The following is an 18,046-nucleotide window of genomic DNA, read 5'->3' on the forward strand; positions in this document are numbered from 1 at the left end:
AGAACTCCTTGAGATATTTTTTTCAAACTTTGCACAAATTTTAAACATAATATCAATCAATACAACGTCCATTGTACTCTTGAAACAATCCAACACTGCTTTGATAAGGTTAACATAACATTAAAGTTACATGTGATGAAGTGCAGAGATGCATGCTTTAGTTTTGGATTTTACTGTCAGAGAAAGCTCATCCTTCTGCATAATGGCATGCAGCTACAGTGTTCTACTCGACTCTGTGCTTTGTTTGGGTAAAACATAAAGCTAAAATATAAAGAATCTGATTTTAAAGGTTTTTTTTAGAGCAGAAGGTTTCACTGCTGCTCTTTAGCATCAGTGATGTGTGGCTCCTTTCCAGCACGTAATTTCCCACTCCCTCCCCCTGAAATAAAGGGAGAAAGATGCCCCAAATAAACCTTGGAATTGGGGATGAAAAGATTAATTGATGTTTTTGTCAAAATTGGTGCCAACAGCTTTAATCATCAATGATTTACTGGTTATGCTATTGCAGGGGTCATCAACTCATTTGCACAAGAGTCAGCTTTTCTTGGCAGACACTCTTGGGGCCAGATTTTTCAATAAACCAACTAAAACAAATATTTTTGGTCTTATTAATAAATTATTGTTTAAGCATTCATTTTCTTCCTAGTTATGTGAAATTTTAAGCCACTAACAGTGAGATCAGTCATTTTAAGCCCAGATATTTTAGCTACACATTTCTGGAGCTGTTTTTGTTGTCCATCAATAGATTTGATGCCAAAATGCCAAGTCATGAATGGTGTATACAGGATACAAGTATTTTTTTTCTTATTCTTAGTCACAAAAAATAAAGTCTGAAGCAGATAATTGTTCCAAAAAACAAAAGCAGCTTCAATCAAGAATGGACAGATGAGATAGAATCACAAATTGGGAAGAGAGAGTGGGGAATGATATGAGGGAGAAGGAGCCACAGGCTGGCTTTCACCGAGGCCCCAACAGGACCACAGCTTCATGGTGCATGGTGGTCCCAGACAGAACCACTAGGTTTATTGATGCCTCACCATGCAAAGACTAAGAGCTGTAACTCATACAGGTGGATCTCTGTAAAACCCATCAAACATGAAGTTGTTCCAGTTAAAACTTTCTCATGATTTATTGTTTTGGGTTTACTTTGAAAGCTGTATAGAATTCAAAGAGAAAAGATACCCTAATTCCTCAGGATATTTTTTACTCCTGGGGGGCTGGATGAGAAGCTGTGAGGGGGCTGATGTGGCCCTCAGGCCACCAGTTGAGAATCACTGTGCTATTGTTTGTTTCTTGCATGGTGTACATTAGGGGTGTAAGGTACTTGTATTCGTACCATACCGATTCGGTACAGGCCTCTCGGTATGGTACAGACGTGTACCAAACGAATAAATGTGGAATGAAGCCCACATAGAAAGACAAAAAACCAGAGCGCAAGACACTGTCACACTGTCCTGGCAACCACACAACCACAGCAAACAACAGCAACAGCCTGAATATTCCCAGATAAAAGTGTCCTGTTTTGGAACACTTTGTTTCCCAGTAAAATACAACAGTGGACAGAGACAACAACAGTAGCGCTGACACAATCAGCAGCTGTGTCACTGACAGCATGTCGTCCCGCTGACCAATCAAAGCATTTGAAAAGGCACCACTCAAACAAGTACGTCACTGTAACTAGGAGGAACAACAAAACGTCTCACCAGCCAGTTATGAATTTCCTGTTTTTTAAGATCATTTTTATTATAACACACTAGCTCTGGCTCATGAATCAGATTAATTTTACCTTCAACCATCAGCCTTGGAGGAGGGGGGAGAGGGAACTCCTTAATGTCTGCAGCTGTGTCATAGGTAAAGTTATCCTCTTATTTCACATGGCTCTTACCTCTTAATCCGCCAAAATGGGCTGTGAAAAGTTCTCCCAAACTTTGTAGTAGGTCCCATTGGTTAAAAAAGTAATCCAGTGCTGAAATCCGCATTGAAATCAGCAGGATAGACATTAATTTGCCTACTTAAAAAGCTAATACACGGTTGTGTGATGATGCGTTTAAGTTGGCTGGGAAATTTAAGTGTTTAAAGAATGGGTATAAATATGTCATATTAATTAAAAAACCTAGTAATTGAAAAATGTATTTATTTATTAATATTGTTAATCATTAAAGAACCGTTGGAAGGAGGTTGCTGTATTATTAATAATTTAAATGTAATTTATTCAGCTTATTTGTTTTGATACAATTAACAAAAAAAATAAATAAAATGTATTTGCTTAAATTACCGTACCAAAAACTTATCGAACTGTGACTTCAAAACCGAGGTACGTTCCGAACTGAAATTTTTCTGTACCGTTACACCCCTAGTGTACATACATTAAATATGTCAATGTTTTCTGGAGCAGATATTGATTAGGAGTGAGCCATCTCACATCCTTGCTGTCTTTGTTGAAAAATGTATGCAAATTAGTGACAATGATGTGACAGAAACAAAACATTGCATGATGCAGCTGGGAGACATCATTGGATGCATCCACACTCTGAATTAAAAAGATCAGTTAATTCTGCACAAAAGCGCACAAGTTAAAGACATGCATATACAGTAACAAAACATGCACACAACCATAGGATTTTGCACTCAAACAGTTCTCAGAAAGTTACACAATGTTGTATTATAGTCTTTGCAGTTTGCAGTATGGTAGTAGAATGTACAGAATTTTTATGTCGCCCCCTTGTGGCTATTTTTCTCTGCTCCATACAGATCCTGACACCTATTGAATGGAAAAAGTGTTGCTGACGTAAATCATGTTTCCTGTCGTAAATAAACTGAAGGATTGGAGCTAAAAGAGCTCAGAGACAGCCTGCTCTGCTCTGATATTCCTCCGCCTGCACCAGTTTGAGCTGTATATCCCTCTGTCTCCAGTCTTCTGCACAAACTAGAGTGTCTTTAATAAAACATGAGGATGGTGGCAGTGCAGCTTTTAAATCCACGCGTGCCTGTTTATGTGCAGGTTCATTTGTGGGTGTAAATGTCTAATGTGCCTCGGTGAGTGTTTGTGGATCAGCCACAGGATGTGTTATTGTCTTTGGGGCAGAAGTTCTTCCTGTTTATCATCGGCCTGCTTCCTTCCTTCCAAACATTTTCCAGCCCGTTGGACGAGCTGAAGGTATCAGTCCGACCCTCTGCTTGTGTCCTGGTGTTGCCTCCTTTCTCCTTCCTGACCTGGATAAAAATCAGCAAACACATGGAGGGAAAGCAGAGGATTGTTTCTTGCAGCGAGCGTTGAAAAGCCTCTGCGGCCTGCAAGCATTGCATGTATTTGCCGCCCCGCAGAGGATTCACGTGATGTCAGCATGAGCAAAGTTGTTGTGTGGCAAACACGCAATGTTCAGACTCTGTCATTGTGCATTCACGTGGAAAAATGCATAACTGCTGAGAGCTAAAAAAGAGGAGCAGCACATAATGAAGCACACAGAACCAAAGTTACTTTAAAATTCTCAGCATTCAAGTTACAGCAAAAAAATCTGTCTTAGTTAATGCACAGGATTTTAGATAAACAGGCATTGATTTCAGATATACTGTACATCTGACTAGAAACAACAAAATTGCTGAACTTTTTTTGCTTGTAACTTCATCAGTTACAGTAAATTGCCAAAATGACATCACAAACACTTAACACTCAAATCATGCTATGTGTAACTGCTATGTGCCATCTTTTATTTCCAAAATGCATGTTTTATGACCTTTAACCTTTTATGATTCCCCGCTTTTATTCTGAAGGATTCTTTCAGTCTCTGTAGGATGTACATGGAGCCAAATCAACACTGCATATTGATAAATTGGCTGGTAGTGATTTGTTCTCAGACAACTAACAAACCAACCAATAGAATTTCCTTTTTGGTGTAAGTTACAGTGCCTATAAAAAGTATTAGGCCCCTTGGATGCTTAACCCTCTTATTGATTTAATAAAATACACATAATATTTAGTAGGGTCATCTTTGGCTGCAATCACAGAACTGAGTCTGTGTGGATAGGTCTCAATCAGCCCTGGACATCCGGGCACTGCAATTTTATACCATTCTTCTTTCAAACTGCTAAAGCTGTGTCAGGTTGCATGGGGATCAGGCCTGAACAACCCTTTTCAAGCTCAGCCACAAATTCTCTGTTGGACTGAGATCTGCGCTTTGACTTGGCCCCCCCAGAACATTCACCTTGTTGTCTTTAAACTATTTCTGTTTAGCTTTCGCTGTATGCTTCTGCTCATTGTCTTACTGGAAAATAAATCTTCTCTGAAGCCATAGTTCCCTTGCAGACTAAATAAGATTGTCCTCCAGGATTTTCGGATATTTTTCTGCATTCATTTTATCCTCTACCTTTACAAGCCTTCCAGGGCTGGCTGCTGAGAAGCGCAGTGATGTGCAGTGTTTGACATCTTGTCTGATGGCTTAAAGGCTCCATTTTGGTCTCATCAGACCAAAGAACTTTCTTCCACGCGACCATGGAGTTTCCCACATGCCTTTGGTGAACTCTGGTCCAAATTTAATCTGAGATTTCTTCAACAGTGGCTCTCTCTTTTCTCTTATTTGTCGCTTTCTCTCCCATAAATCCTTCACTGGTGAAGAACCTGGCCAACAGTTGTTGTATGCAGAGTCTCTCCCATCTTAGCTGCTGAAGCTTGTTACTTCTTCAGAGTAGTCACAGGTCTCTTTGGGGCCACTCTCACTAGTTTCCTTCTTGCATGCTCACTCAGTTTGTGAGGACGGCCTGATCTAGGCAGATTTACACATGTGCCATACTCCTTCCTTGGTGATGGAATTAACTGAACTCTGGGGGATGTCTTCATGGTGTAATGGTAGCCAGGAATTCTGATTAACCTGTGACTGGACCTTCTAGATACAGGTGTCTTTATACTACAACCACTGAGACAAATTCACTGCACTCAGATGATCAGGTGATACTAGCACCACTTGGCTTGACCTCTGTTGAATTAGGTCTGTCACTTTAAAGGGGGTGAAAATTTATGAAGTCAGTGAGGGAAAAAGTTTAGCATACCATGAAAAATATTAAGGGAGCTGTTGTTTTCTCTCTCTTTTTCAGCTGCAAAGAGTCCGTGTTCACCGACAGAGAGGAGGGTGAGCCGCAGCACCCAGTCATGTGGCTCCTTCACCATTACACCGTTCACCACCAGCAAGGAGAATCTACCTGTGCTCAACACGCGGATCATCTGCCCCGGTATGATAAACAAACTCACATTTGAATGCAATATATTGGATGAGCATAAAGAGAATTTAATGACAGGTTCTCTCCAGCCTCATGTGACTGATGTTTTTGTGTATTTTTAGGTTTGCGAGCAGGTCTGGCAGCCTCCATCGCTGGCAGCTCCATCATCAGCAAGATGTTACTCGCCAATATCGACCCCTTTGGTGCCACGCCCTTCATCGACCCTGACCTTGACTCCCTGTAAGAGCACGCTTCTCTATCCCCCTTTTTTTTACCCTGTCTCTGTTTTTTCTCTTTGATATGTGTACAAAAGTTTCATTTTAACTGACTTTTTTTCTTCATGTGTTTGCATCCAGAGAGGGCTACATGGAGAAGTGTGTCATGAATAACTACTTCGGCATCGGCCTGGATGCAAAAATCTCACTGGAGTTCAACAACAAGCGAGAGGAGCATCCAGAGAAATGCAGGTGAGGCAAAATTCCAGTGCTCTCAAGTAGATGTCTATGTTACATCTGTCTTTTTAAAAGTTTTTCTATCATTGTAAGCTTCCACTTATCTAAAAAATGTATTAATGATGAACAATAAAATCATCTTTCTCATTTATCTTCTACATAGGAGTCGCACCAAGAACATGATGTGGTACGGTGTTCTGGGCACGAAGGAGCTTCTGCAGAGAACCTACAAGAACCTGGAGCAGAAGGTGCAGCTGGAGGTGAGAGATTTGATGATCATTAAACTTGACAGACACACCGATTTCTGCTGAGGCCACAAACACCTTCTCTGTGCCCTTCATAAACATCTCTGACTATGCTCAATTACTTTGCCTTCTTCCCAGTGTGACGGCCAGTACATCCCTCTGCCCAGCCTTCAGGGGATCGCAGTCTTAAACATTCCCAGCTACGCAGGCGGGACCAACTTCTGGGGCGGCACCAAGGAGGATGACGTGAGTACTCTGCTATGATCAACCTGGTCCAAAAAGATAAGAAAATAATGGGGGTTACTTTTGGAAGCTAAAACTTGCCCACATCCCTGAACTTTCCTCCTCCCTTCCTTCTTCTTTAGTTTTATTTTGTGTTAAACTTTAAAAGGCGACTCTAGTACTGGTCAAACATGACCCCGATGGCCTGGGGGTGCAGGGAGAGGGATGGTCAGAGAGATATTTTTACTTGTTTATTTTAAGGCTCAGAGCATGAGGGCTGCTTAGGGATCTGCCCTGCAGAGGTTACCCTTGGACACACTCATCCAGTTCGTGCAGTAGCAGTTATATAACTGTTAAACTGGAGAGAAGGAAGCTGGAGTGAGGAGAGGACATTTAGTGAAACTTCATCAAAATTACCCACAAAGATGTGACTTACTATCAAAGCTTTCTGTTTGTCTTGAATAGATCAGCCTGTTTTTTGTCTTAGGTTGGTAAACCTTAACTTGGTCAAACAAATAATGCAGATGACAAGCAGGAAGGACTTGTGAGGAGGTTTTCTGGGTTCCTGTTAAATTCAGGGAGAGCCACAGAAAGTCACATTAACCATCACTGCCATGGTCCTTCCACCTTCAGTCAGCTTCCATCCTGATTAGCTGTCATTCTGTAACAATCGTCAGACTGCCTGCTCAGCTGTCCTCCACACAATAGGATTTCTGATTGTAATATTTAATACCCTGTCTTTTTGCAGAGGAAAAAGGCTGGGAATCGCTGTTATATGTTCCTAAAAGGTATTCTGTAGAATTTTAAGATGATCTGTAAGATAGTATATGGGTGGGGAATCAAGCCCCAAATAGGCACCATTATCTTGAAGTGTATGCACTGCATCAATGTCAGTTAGCACATGAGTAACTGCCTGGCAACCAGGAAAAGAATTAACTATCTGCTACACAATGAGGGTTTGTAAAGGATTAAAAAGTAGATAAGTGAACAGTAAATGTTTGATATCACAAGGTTCAGGTGTTTTCGAACTTGTCCTCTAAGCTGTCTGTGAGTTTTAAAGTGAAATGAGATGTGAAGGAGCAGTGGTGGACTTAATTTTAGGGATAGAACATCTTACAGTACAATAGTACTTGGGTATGGTATTTCTTGTGGAAAACAAAAACAACAACAAATGAAGACTTGGAAAAGGTGATATCAGTATTTGTTAAACAACAACGTTCTTAAGCTGTTGTTGTCTATTACTGAAAACAGCTTAACTTTGGTATATATTTAATTTTGAATATTTTCCATCATTATGTGCAATGGATTTAAGAAATTTTGCAAGATAGGGGTCCATGCAAAAAGCTAATGCAATATAGGGATCTGTGGCATGGTAAAGTTTGGGAACTCCTGCCTTGTCTTACAGGTTTTTTTCTACAAATTAAGAATTAAGTACCCAATCAATTGATGAGTTACTTAAATATACATGTGGCTAACTTGCAGTGAGTTACTCATTCATTGCCTAGTAGAAATTTTAAAGTTTTACCCCAACTCTTACAATTTGACTCACTGCAGATTTTTTTTATTTATTGAAGTTTATATTTAATTGAAAGTTTAGATTTAAACCTTCTTAGTTGGTCTAAATCTCCCAAATAAAAGAGAAGATGTTATTTTGGTCTTGCAGCAAAAATCATTATTTTGCTGAATGTATTTTTTTGCCATCTAGTGGTTGAGTCTCCACATGACAACACCTCTAATGACTTTAATCTCCCTGACATGTTCCTGTCCAGCATTGTTTTCTGCTGACTCAAGCAGATGCTGATTCCTCCTTTCTTTGACCTTTTCACTGTCAGTTTTCTGGCAGAAATCAATACAACAGTTCATCTCTGATTCAGAGCTGATCGAGAGAAATGTCTCCTTTTAAAGGGGATTTTAGGGAAGTAGAAGACAGGCAGGGAAACAGCCTCAGAGATCCTCTTTGTCACAATTACATCAAAGGATAAAGCAGGGGCAGTTTAATATTTTGTTATTGTCTGCAAATGAAATGAAAAGATCAGAACCAATTGGAATTTATACGGTGATTCGATGAAAAGCCAAGCTAGAGATAGCTGTTCCTCTGTCAGACTCTTGTCTTTATATTAAAAGACAATTTATCAGTTAGCCTGCGATTTTCACCACTAACACAGTCATTTTACATTGTTTCTGAATGTGATTATTGTTTTGTAGATCTTCTGTGCCCCATCCTTTGATGATAAGATCCTGGAGGTGGTTGCAGTGTTTGGGAGCATGCAGATGGCTGTGTCCAGAGTCATCAAGCTGCAGCACCACCGTATTGCACAGGTTAGAACATGCACTGAGCAAAATCTGGAGAACAAACACAGAAATAGATGGAACTATGCAGATTTGAGCTTACCGTGTCTTCTGTAAACAGTGTCGGACAGTGAAGATCACCATCCTGGGTGACGAGGGAGTTCCCATTCAGGTAGACGGGGAGGCGTGGATCCAACCACCTGGAGTCATAAAGATCCAGCACAAGAACAGGGCGCAGATGCTCACCAGAGACAGGGTGAGAGGGAGATACTGTTAAATGCACAAAGCTTCTCTGAGTATTGCTGTATGTTCTTTATTCTTAATGCTGCAAGTCTTCTTGCAGGCGTTTGAGAACACGCTGAAGTCATGGGAGGACAAACTGAAGTACGATAAGCCTCCTCTGAGGCCTCACCTCTACCCACAACAGTCTGTGGACCTGGCCACAGAGGAGGAGGCCAGCCTGGTGCAGATGTGTGCCCGTGCTGCAGAGGAGCTCATCACGAGGTAAACATGAGCCATCAGTTCTCTCAGATCCCTGCAGAACCCATGAATGTATCCTAATTTTATCGTGATTTGTATTCATTAACACACTGTGTCCATCCTCAGGATCTGTGAGGCTGCAAAGACTTACGGGCTATTGGAACAGGAGCTGGCTCATGCTGTTAACGCTGCATCTCACGCCATCAACAAAACACATCCCAAGTTCCCAGAGGTGAGCTATAAACACCAAATACACAAAAGATAATGTCTTTAATTCTATGTGTATCATTTAGGATGCACTTTGTGATTCACTTGGGAGAGTTGTAGGCACTTGGACAAGGTAGAGGTTACGTTTTCTTGAACCTTTAGCATTTTGAACCCTCTTCTTATGCAGATTAAAAAACATGAAAATTAATCAGATCATTGCCATGCATTCTGCATTGATATTACAAGTCCAGTGTATGCCTGCTCCATCCTGGGTGTTAAAGGTATACCCGGGGGAAACTTCAACAGGGCTTAAGTTCAGCTGGTGCTCATGGTATAACTTTAAGTTCAACATAACGCTACACAAGCAAACGACCAGCTGGTAAACTCAGCTCCAGCTCCAGGATTGGTTGGGAATCTTTGACGGCACTAGTTGTGATTCAGGTATGTACCATCAGGTGTGTAACATTGTACCTAATCACTCTTCTGTCTCGTTTTCAGAGTCTAACCAGGAACACAGCGATAGAAGTGGCGAGCACCGTGAAGGCTCTGTACAACGAGACAGAGTCTTTGCTGGTGGGACGAGTCTCTCTGGTGAGTCATTAAAGGCTGGAATTGAGATGTTAATATTTGAAGTGCATTCTTTACCTTTTCTCTTTGTCTAGTCATAATTTGTGAAGATATGCTTGTAGCTGATCCAGACTTGTTTCTTCTCCTTGCAGCAACTGGACCCTCCAGAAGAGGAGCAGCTGTCCAGTGCTCTGCAGAGTGTGGAGCTGGAACTGGGCAAACTGGGAGAGATCCCATGGCTCTACCACATACTGCAGCCCAATGATGAGGAGGTGAGCATCCCCAGTGTTCACCGACACCAACATGAACATATATTTGTAAAAATACATGGATCAGTATCACTTTAAAATCATTCATCACATTGTATGTTTTTACGATAACATGGCTCCAGTTAACGGGAGAGCTGGGTAGCTAAATGAAAGGCTATAGGTTGACTGTGCTTATGTACCAGGACCATACTCTGGGTTACGGCAAGAGGAACAGTCGCAGCAGCATGTTTCGCATAGTGCCCAAGTTCAAGAAGGAGAAGGCGGCCAAGAAGACGAGCCCACAGTCAGGTAGGAGAGTGACCATTTTTACCTTTTTAGAGAGCAGAACATGTAAAAAGGCTGCTAACAGTCTCATTTCACAGTTTCAGACCAATGTTTTTCATATTTAGGGTCTTAATAATCACAGTGTTTAAACTGTTGCCAAATTGCTTGTGGTTCCTTGCAAGATAGGAAAAAATAGCTGCAGCATAACCATTAGAGGCAATGCGTCCGATCAAAGAAAACCCACTGAATATGTTAGTCACTGATGTCTGACAACAATTCAGAAATGATCCCTACTGAGAAAGCTTTTTTACAGCAACATCGCTGAGAAGGTCTCGCTCACCTTCAGAGGGATTGTATATTTGTTTACAGCAGAGGATGGTGAAGCCACCAAAGGTGCTATTAGAAGCCAAAGAACCCACTTGACTGAGAAGGTGCACTAATTGCTGCCTACTACAGCTCTGGTGAGAGCCCAGAAGCCTGTCCAATATTTATCTTACTTTGGCTTCTCTTTCAGTCACTCTCTCTTGTTTTTTTGGTTTCATCTGTCACAGCCATCTTCCTTCTGTTAGCCTCAGCTGTTGTATCACACAGAACTAAGGTGGGCGAACTGGCATCTTTTTATTAGGGCTGACACCATCCACTTGGTTGGTTGTTTAGCTGGTCAGTGAGCTCACATCGGACCAAAATCTTATTTAGTTGGACAATTGCAGAGAGAAAGAGAGAGGAAGAAAGTGGCAGCACTGGAGGTTAGAAACATAGACAGGTGGATGCTGGTTGAATCTGATTCCTTTTATTATTTAAGTATAACATTATAAGTTTGATACATTTTTTTATTTTGCAGGGAAAAAAGCTTGAAATGTTATTTTTTTTAGCTAATTTAGACTACTGGACAGGATGCACTGACTAGTCCATCATGATTAGGATCTAGAGATAGTGTGCTTTCTTTTGAACAGCCAGTGGATTGGTTGGTACTTTGGAGTTATTTAAATCCATTTTTCTTTGGTTGACGTCAACCCTTTTTTTTGAGCTGAGGGCTGGTGTGTGATCTAGTGCCATAAATCTGTTCTTACTTCCTGTGAGAAAATTACAGCCCACTGCCAAGTGGGCCAAAGTTACACAGTGCTGATATCAGGTGACTGGGGTGCTCTGTGGAAACGGGATAGGAAGCTTTCTCACCATTGAAAGTTATTGCAACTTTAGAATAACTTAAGCGATTATCTTGTTGTGAAAAAGTTACTGATTGCTGCTTTAAGGGAATTAATGGTTAATCTAGGAACTTGGAAATTCAGTGATGCTTGTTGGATCCTCATCCTGAATGCACACTTACTGAAGTCAGAGTTCCGACCCAGTAAAATCAGACACACTTCATTGCCCTGGTCTCCAACTCATAGTAACTAGAGTATGATTAATTCTGGTGTGTTGTCATTCCCAGCTCTGACATCTGACTTTTAAAAACAAATAGAACAAAGCATGAGATTCTACTAAGATCACTGCCTTCAAAACCACAGACTCCACTGACAAAGAAAGAACACTTAACCCATCTATTTATAATACAGTTTTTTATATGTTATACGTAGGATAGCTGGAGCTTGCATAAAGAAAAGCCTTGGTTGAAGGCTGTGGTGCTGTTTGGGCTGTGATGGAATGAGGGAAGGTCTTCATGTTGGCTCGGTGGGTGGCTCTGAGATGCCAGAGAGATTGTTCAGCCCTCTGGAGGTGTTGTGGGACTAACCGAGTGAAGCACCATCCAAGAGGAGTTCCCTGTTGACAGCCCCAGCTATGGTGAGAGTGGTCTTGCTGCAGACCCTTCATCTGTAACACCTTATATATCAGAAGGGAAGTGTTGTAATTTGTCGGTACAATGTATTTCCAGTTTCTGTGTATTCATAAACAAGGTCTGGCAAAAATGAATGACATTACAAACATTACAGACTAAACATCATTTCATAAATAAAATAGAAAGAAGGTCAGAGGTCTAATGTGGGATTAAATTATATACAGACCCATTGTACAAGAAGTTACAAAAATGGTGGCTTGCTCTAGATTCTTTAGCTTAGGCTTACACCAACATAGCAACACTAGCTATGTAATTAGCCTTACGACTTAAGCCAGTGTAGCCAAGATAGCTTCAACAACATAAGCTTTAGCAAACATAGCTAAAGCTTACATAGGTAGTTTAACTATGTAAGCTTTGGCTAAAGATAACATAGCTACACTAGTTAACTAATTACACCCCAACATAAGCCATAGTAGCCAAGTTAAGTTTAGCATCACAAGCTTTAACAAACATTGCTAAAGCTAATTTATCTATGTATACAACATTTCTACTTGGCTTACATAGCTGCTTTGCTAGCTTAGACTTAGCTATGTTAGCTACGTGGATAAGTTAGCTTTATAGCTCCATTATCTATAGCTAAGTAAGCTTTAGCAACATGACCTTTAGCAATGTGAACTTTAGCAACATGAGCTTTAGCAAACATAGGTGAAGCTAATCTATGTATATAACATTATGTATATACATATAACTATGTATATAACTTAGCTTTAGCTACTTTTGCTAGGTAGTTTTGTTAGCTCCATAGTGCCATTATCGATAGATGAGTTAGGTTTAGCAACATAGGCTTTAACTAGTGAGCATGGGCAATGTGAGCTTTAGCAACATTAGCTTTAGCCACATTATATGTAGTTACATTGTATGTAGATTCTCTATGTACAGCTCTTTGACTGAAAGTGCTTTATAAGTAAATTTATTATGATTATTATTATTAGCTCTGTGTAGCTCATACACCTAACGAAGCTGCATAGGCAAAGTTAGAGTGTTTTAATGGTGGAAGAGCTTTTTTCCTTTGAGCAGTCTATTTACTCTGCTTTATTTAACCTTTGGTGATCAGGTTTTGCAGGTCAGATTTTTTACTTTTAACTTTTGGTAACTTTTCTTACCCTTACCCTAAATGGAAGTTTGATCCAATTTATTTACTTATTATTATTATTATTATTATTTTTATTATTATTATTATTATATATATTTTTTTTTTTTCAAAAGTTCTGGTGTGTTTGTACTGAGATATACAGTGTCTCAGGTGAACTATCTGTGAGAGTGGCCATCAGAGATAAATGATCTGCAGCCAGATTGTCTTGGATGTTGCTGCTCATCATTCTACATAGATGTGTTGGGGGGGGGGTTGTGTCATTGCTACCGGGAGCTTGCATGCGAGGGCCATTGATCTGTTGAAGGCTGTAGGTTTGCAGTGGCAGCTAAAGGCCATGTGGTTGGTTATGTCGTCTGTCAGTTGTGCTAAGCGGCAATATTGGGATTATGTGATCTTCAGTGAGTGCTTAAGCCTTCATTAGGGCACAAATACCTTGTTGAAATTTAATTTAATTTACTGATTTACTACCCAAAGCAGTGGCAAACAAGCACATCCTTGGTTCTGCAGAGAGCCTTGCAGCTTTGGAAAGAGTGATGTGTGTCTCCTTATTTCTGTTTGTTATAAGATACGGTACCCATCTTTAATAGTTCGTCTACCTAAAGAAAGAAAAAAAATACATTTAGTGGAAATACTTTGATCGGACACTGTCTCCAAGGGTTTTTATGCAGCTGCTGACAAACCATCTTGTGTATATAGTGCAATCTATAGAAGTAAGAATGGTGCATAATTTCATCAGCTACAGCAGTCATTTTTTGGTCAAATAGACTTCATACTTCAAATATGAAGCACCTTTACTGGTGATACCTGTAAAATAAAAATCTTGCGGCTAGTCCATCCTTTATTTAATGACAGTTACTTTTGTTTGAAGTCTTTAAAAGGATATCCACACAAAAAAGACATTGTCTCTGCTTTGTTCCCCTCACATTTATGTTGAAATTCATGCACAAAGGTAAACTGTACTGCAGAAGCACAAGTGTGTCTGAGGTGTTAGTTCTCATAGTCTGACCCCACCCATCAACCTACACTCTGACCCCTCCATTCATGCTCTCGTTCAGTCATCAACATGGTGTCATAGAGTGTAAAGTCAGGAGAACGACATGGCAGCAATATGGAGAGCCTGCAAGGAAACAAGCAAGTGTCAATGCTCATTAAACATTTTAAGTTTTGCAAGTTAACAGGAGATTTCTAGGTGGCTTACAAAGTGGGAGTCAGGTGTAGGAGTGGAAGCTCTTCCTACCATCACATTTGTTGGGCTGTGTTTCCTGCAGACCGCGTTATTTTCCTTCCACTTTCTCTGTATCTTCACATATCAGTGGATGATTTGCATGCCCCCCACCCAGAATGCCTTCCTCCTCCTCCTCCTCCTCCGCCAGCTGCTGCCATTTTCTCTCCTTTTTCCTCTCCTTTCCATTTTCTCCATCTTTTTTCCTTCGATGATTCAAGAAAGTTTGTGAGTTTGTGGGTTGACATGTTCATATACTGTTCATGTGCTGTGTGACAAGAGTAAAACTATAGATGTATATATACGCAGATGCTGCATTGGCTTTCTGGATTTTACATCAAAATCAACACCAGGTGTTGCAGGTCTGCCTTGTATAAAAGAATTATTTTTATTTTACATCAATTATATTGAAGAAGCAAAAGTGACAATGAAATAAAATGAAATAGAAATATCCCAAATCTGCAATCAAAACTGCATGCAAGAGAGAGACATCCTTCAGTTGATTTGTGGCTGCTGCCACATTGGCTGCCATAACTGTAGTAGAAACTGAGACGTCTATCAGTATTAGGTAAAAAAAAATTTTAAAACTATTTTCATTACTGCATTAGAGAAATTAATGCATTTAAGTACATTAGCCTTACCAAAAATTAAACACTTTAAGGAATAGTTCCATATGTTGGTTGAAGGAATGACACCTAGCATTCAGCGCTTTCCAGCTGCAGACTCAGGACCCAAATGCCTGATTTGACAAAGCCACTTACTAGACAAAGTTAATGGCAAGAAACAACAACAAACAAAGAAACACCCTTGGACAGAGCCCTTCAATAGAATTGCCATCATATATGTAATGTTAATTACGCCAAGGGCTTTCTCAGGTCAGGGGTTTAGGTTCCGGGATAGAGCTCCATAGCCGACAAAGTGTCTATCTTTTAATGTGTCAATGTTATTGTTACTCTGTAGCTTAGTTTAAAGCCTACAGTCTGCCAGTCTGCAGCCTAATACCAAACTAACATGTGATAACCTTTACAGCTCTCAATCTGACAATGAACTGGGCAGAGGCACACATTATCACTCACAGGCTGCGCATAATACTGTATGCCTCATTAAACAGCTGTATGTTACAGCCATTACAACAAAAACACAATAAACTTTTGAACTTACAAGTTGTTTTTGTCCCTTTCATATAAATTTAACATAATTAGGATATTCACAACAGGCTTGCATGGCTAAACGGTTAAAGTCTGATCTCTCCATGGTCAGCACCAGAATAATTAGTCGGTTAAACTGATAAGTAATAGTTTTAGCAGCTGAGCCCACATTCCCAGTCAAATGCTCCATCTAAACAGCTGCTTGCCACTAGTTGCCCTTGAAACTGTCAACCACGCTGCCATATTGCTCTTAAACCCCAACAGTGAAGAGAGAAACAGAAACAGTGCTGATGCCTAGGGGATTTTTTGTAAAGGGATGTACCAATGCATTGATTTAACACCACTATTAGCGTTATCATCGTGACTGTGATGGTTGCATAGATACTTGGGTTTAAAATGCAAGACAACCTCTGATAAAGGAATCTTAATGAGATGATTTCAACTTTGTTTAGATTTGAAATACTAGATGTCTTTTACCTATGACTACCTAAGAAATAGAGAAAAATACAATACCACCAGCCACATCTTTGTGATAAGGTTTGGTATTAGGAAAGATTATTTTACTCAATAGTAAATTAATCAACAATTTAACAAATTTAATAAATTTAATCATAACCGACTCGTAGTGCTGCTTTTGTTTTATAAAAGCTCACTGAATATAGTAGCTGGTTTTGCAGTGATTACATGTCACTCTTTCTTGATTATGCTCATTGGAGTACCAATATATACAAGGTTATTTTAGGAATTAACAATAAAATGTCATTTTCAAATCAGTCAGAGACCCTCCTAATCCTGATTCATTCCTGAAGTGCTTAGTGCTCTGTGCAGTCAATCAGTTAAAGCGCCCGCTCTCATAAAGGAGGAATCATTATCAAGTACAAGCTGGTGTACTGAGCATTTCCCTTTTTTAGCCATTGTTAAAGTTTTTCATTTCCTGTTAAAGCTGCGGAGAATTTCACAGGAATTTAACTGTGTCCCTTAACTCACTGACAAAAACAGAGTTGGATGCTAAAAGCATCCAAAAGCATCTAAAAGCAGAAAACATTCACTTCTGCAGTCAGGTCTCATTCAGATATGCTAATGTTACAGTAAGATACCTCTACAGTCATGGTGGCCTCTGAACTTCCAGTTTTCTCCTGGATTCGTCTGTATGTCTATCAGCAGCGGGCTGACACAGCCAATGAAGCGTCTGTGTACATATGTCACTACTCAAACACAAATAGGAGAAGTTGTGTGAGGTGTGAGAGTTTCTGGTGTATCTGCGAGGCGCTCTGAGCCTCTCTCTGCTCTGCTCTGTGTGTCTGTGTGTATCTCTGTGTGTATTTGTGTGAATGTGTATGTGTGTAGTGGAGAGATGGGGCACAGAGGAGGTGGGCGTCTGGCTGGAGCAGCTGAGTCTCGGGGAATACAGGGACACCTTCATCCGACACGACATCCGCGGCTCGGAGCTGCTGCACCTGGAAAGGAGAGACCTGAAGGTAAACACACAAACACAAACAGACACACAACCCTTCGGTGAATCTGTGTGAGAATCGACTCTTTCTGTCTGTCTCCTCCTGATCGACTGTACTTCTGATGCTCTGTAACCCCGTCGTGCTACTGCATTGCTCTGCTTGGCTTCTTCTGTCTGATCCCTGCTGTGACCCACTAACACTGTGTCTGCTGCAGAGGGGGTCAAACAGGGTGGGGTGGGGGGCCAGAGGAACAAAACTGAGCTGGGATAGATGTAGAAAGACAAAGATTATTGATGTGAATGAAAAGGATGCAGACCTTTGGGGACTGCAGAAGAATGAAATTAGAATGCACAAACACACAAACATGCTGCATGTAACCAATCCAATCCTGATTCAGGAGACATTCTCACCTTTCTTCCAGGTACAAAAAGAAATAATGGGTGACTTAAAGGAGCACTAAAGCTGTATGAGTTGCAGAGAAATGTAAAATATCCTCCCATCTTTTAAAACATTAGTTCTCAGCTGATATTTACCCCAAATTTCTTAATCATAACCCATTATTTTTCATGAAAAATCTGTCAGTTTGGACCCGAAATGGAACAAAATATATAGTAACAAGGTGATGGAGACCTCCTTAAAATAAAAGCTTTTGCCATGTATTTTTCAAGTTACAACCCACTGAAAATTACTTCATCATGACACATTTTTAGGTCCCAATCCACCAGTCAAGAACCAAGGCCCCAAAGGATAACTGAACAATTAACTATAATTCTTTGATGCTTTTCAATATCACCCTTCATCCGTCCATTATTTGTACCACTTATTTCATTAGGGGTTACACTGTCACAACTATGGACAATTTAGAGTCACCAGTCAGCCTAACGAATGTGTATTTCGACTGTAAAATACTCAAAGAGAACCCATACAAGCAGACTCCACACATAAAGACCCTGCCTGGTCAGGATTCAAATCAGGAACCTTCTTTGCTGTGAGACAACAGCACTAACTACTGCACCACAATGCAGACCAGTGCTTTTAGTACCTTTGATAACACATTTTTACAAGGATTTTTATGCTTTTTTTTTT

General features: G+C 40.3%; 1 protein-coding gene across 7 annotated transcripts in view; it reads left to right on the forward strand.

Annotated features, from left to right (window-relative positions):
- The window catches only part of dgkh (diacylglycerol kinase, eta), a 102,274-nt gene that overhangs the window by 73,533 nt on the left and 10,695 nt on the right, over positions 1 to 18,046 (forward strand). For 3 of the 7 annotated variants that reach the window (XM_041807141.1, XM_041807138.1, XM_041807145.1), the window contains 13 exons: positions 5,089 to 5,223; positions 5,334 to 5,451; positions 5,568 to 5,678; positions 5,827 to 5,923; positions 6,047 to 6,154; positions 8,336 to 8,449; positions 8,541 to 8,675; positions 8,763 to 8,923; positions 9,026 to 9,131; positions 9,605 to 9,697; positions 9,826 to 9,945; positions 10,125 to 10,230; positions 16,854 to 16,984. In XM_041807141.1, the coding sequence (XP_041663075.1) occupies positions 5,089 to 5,223; positions 5,334 to 5,451; positions 5,568 to 5,678; positions 5,827 to 5,923; positions 6,047 to 6,154; positions 8,336 to 8,449; positions 8,541 to 8,675; positions 8,763 to 8,923; positions 9,026 to 9,131; positions 9,605 to 9,697; positions 9,826 to 9,945; positions 10,125 to 10,230; positions 16,854 to 16,984 (1,535 nt within the window). Of the gene's footprint in view, positions 1 to 5,088; positions 5,224 to 5,333; positions 5,452 to 5,567; positions 5,679 to 5,826; positions 5,924 to 6,046; positions 6,155 to 8,335; positions 8,450 to 8,540; positions 8,676 to 8,762; positions 8,924 to 9,025; positions 9,132 to 9,604; positions 9,698 to 9,825; positions 9,946 to 10,102; positions 10,231 to 16,853; positions 16,985 to 18,046 lie in introns of all 7 variants that reach the window. The other 4 variants (XM_041807142.1, XM_041807140.1, XM_041807144.1 and 1 more) reach the window with 3 other exon arrangements.

This window comes from Cheilinus undulatus, linkage group 15, assembly GCF_018320785.1.
Source record: "Cheilinus undulatus linkage group 15, ASM1832078v1, whole genome shotgun sequence".
NCBI lineage: Eukaryota > Metazoa > Chordata > Actinopteri > Labriformes > Labridae > Cheilinus > Cheilinus undulatus.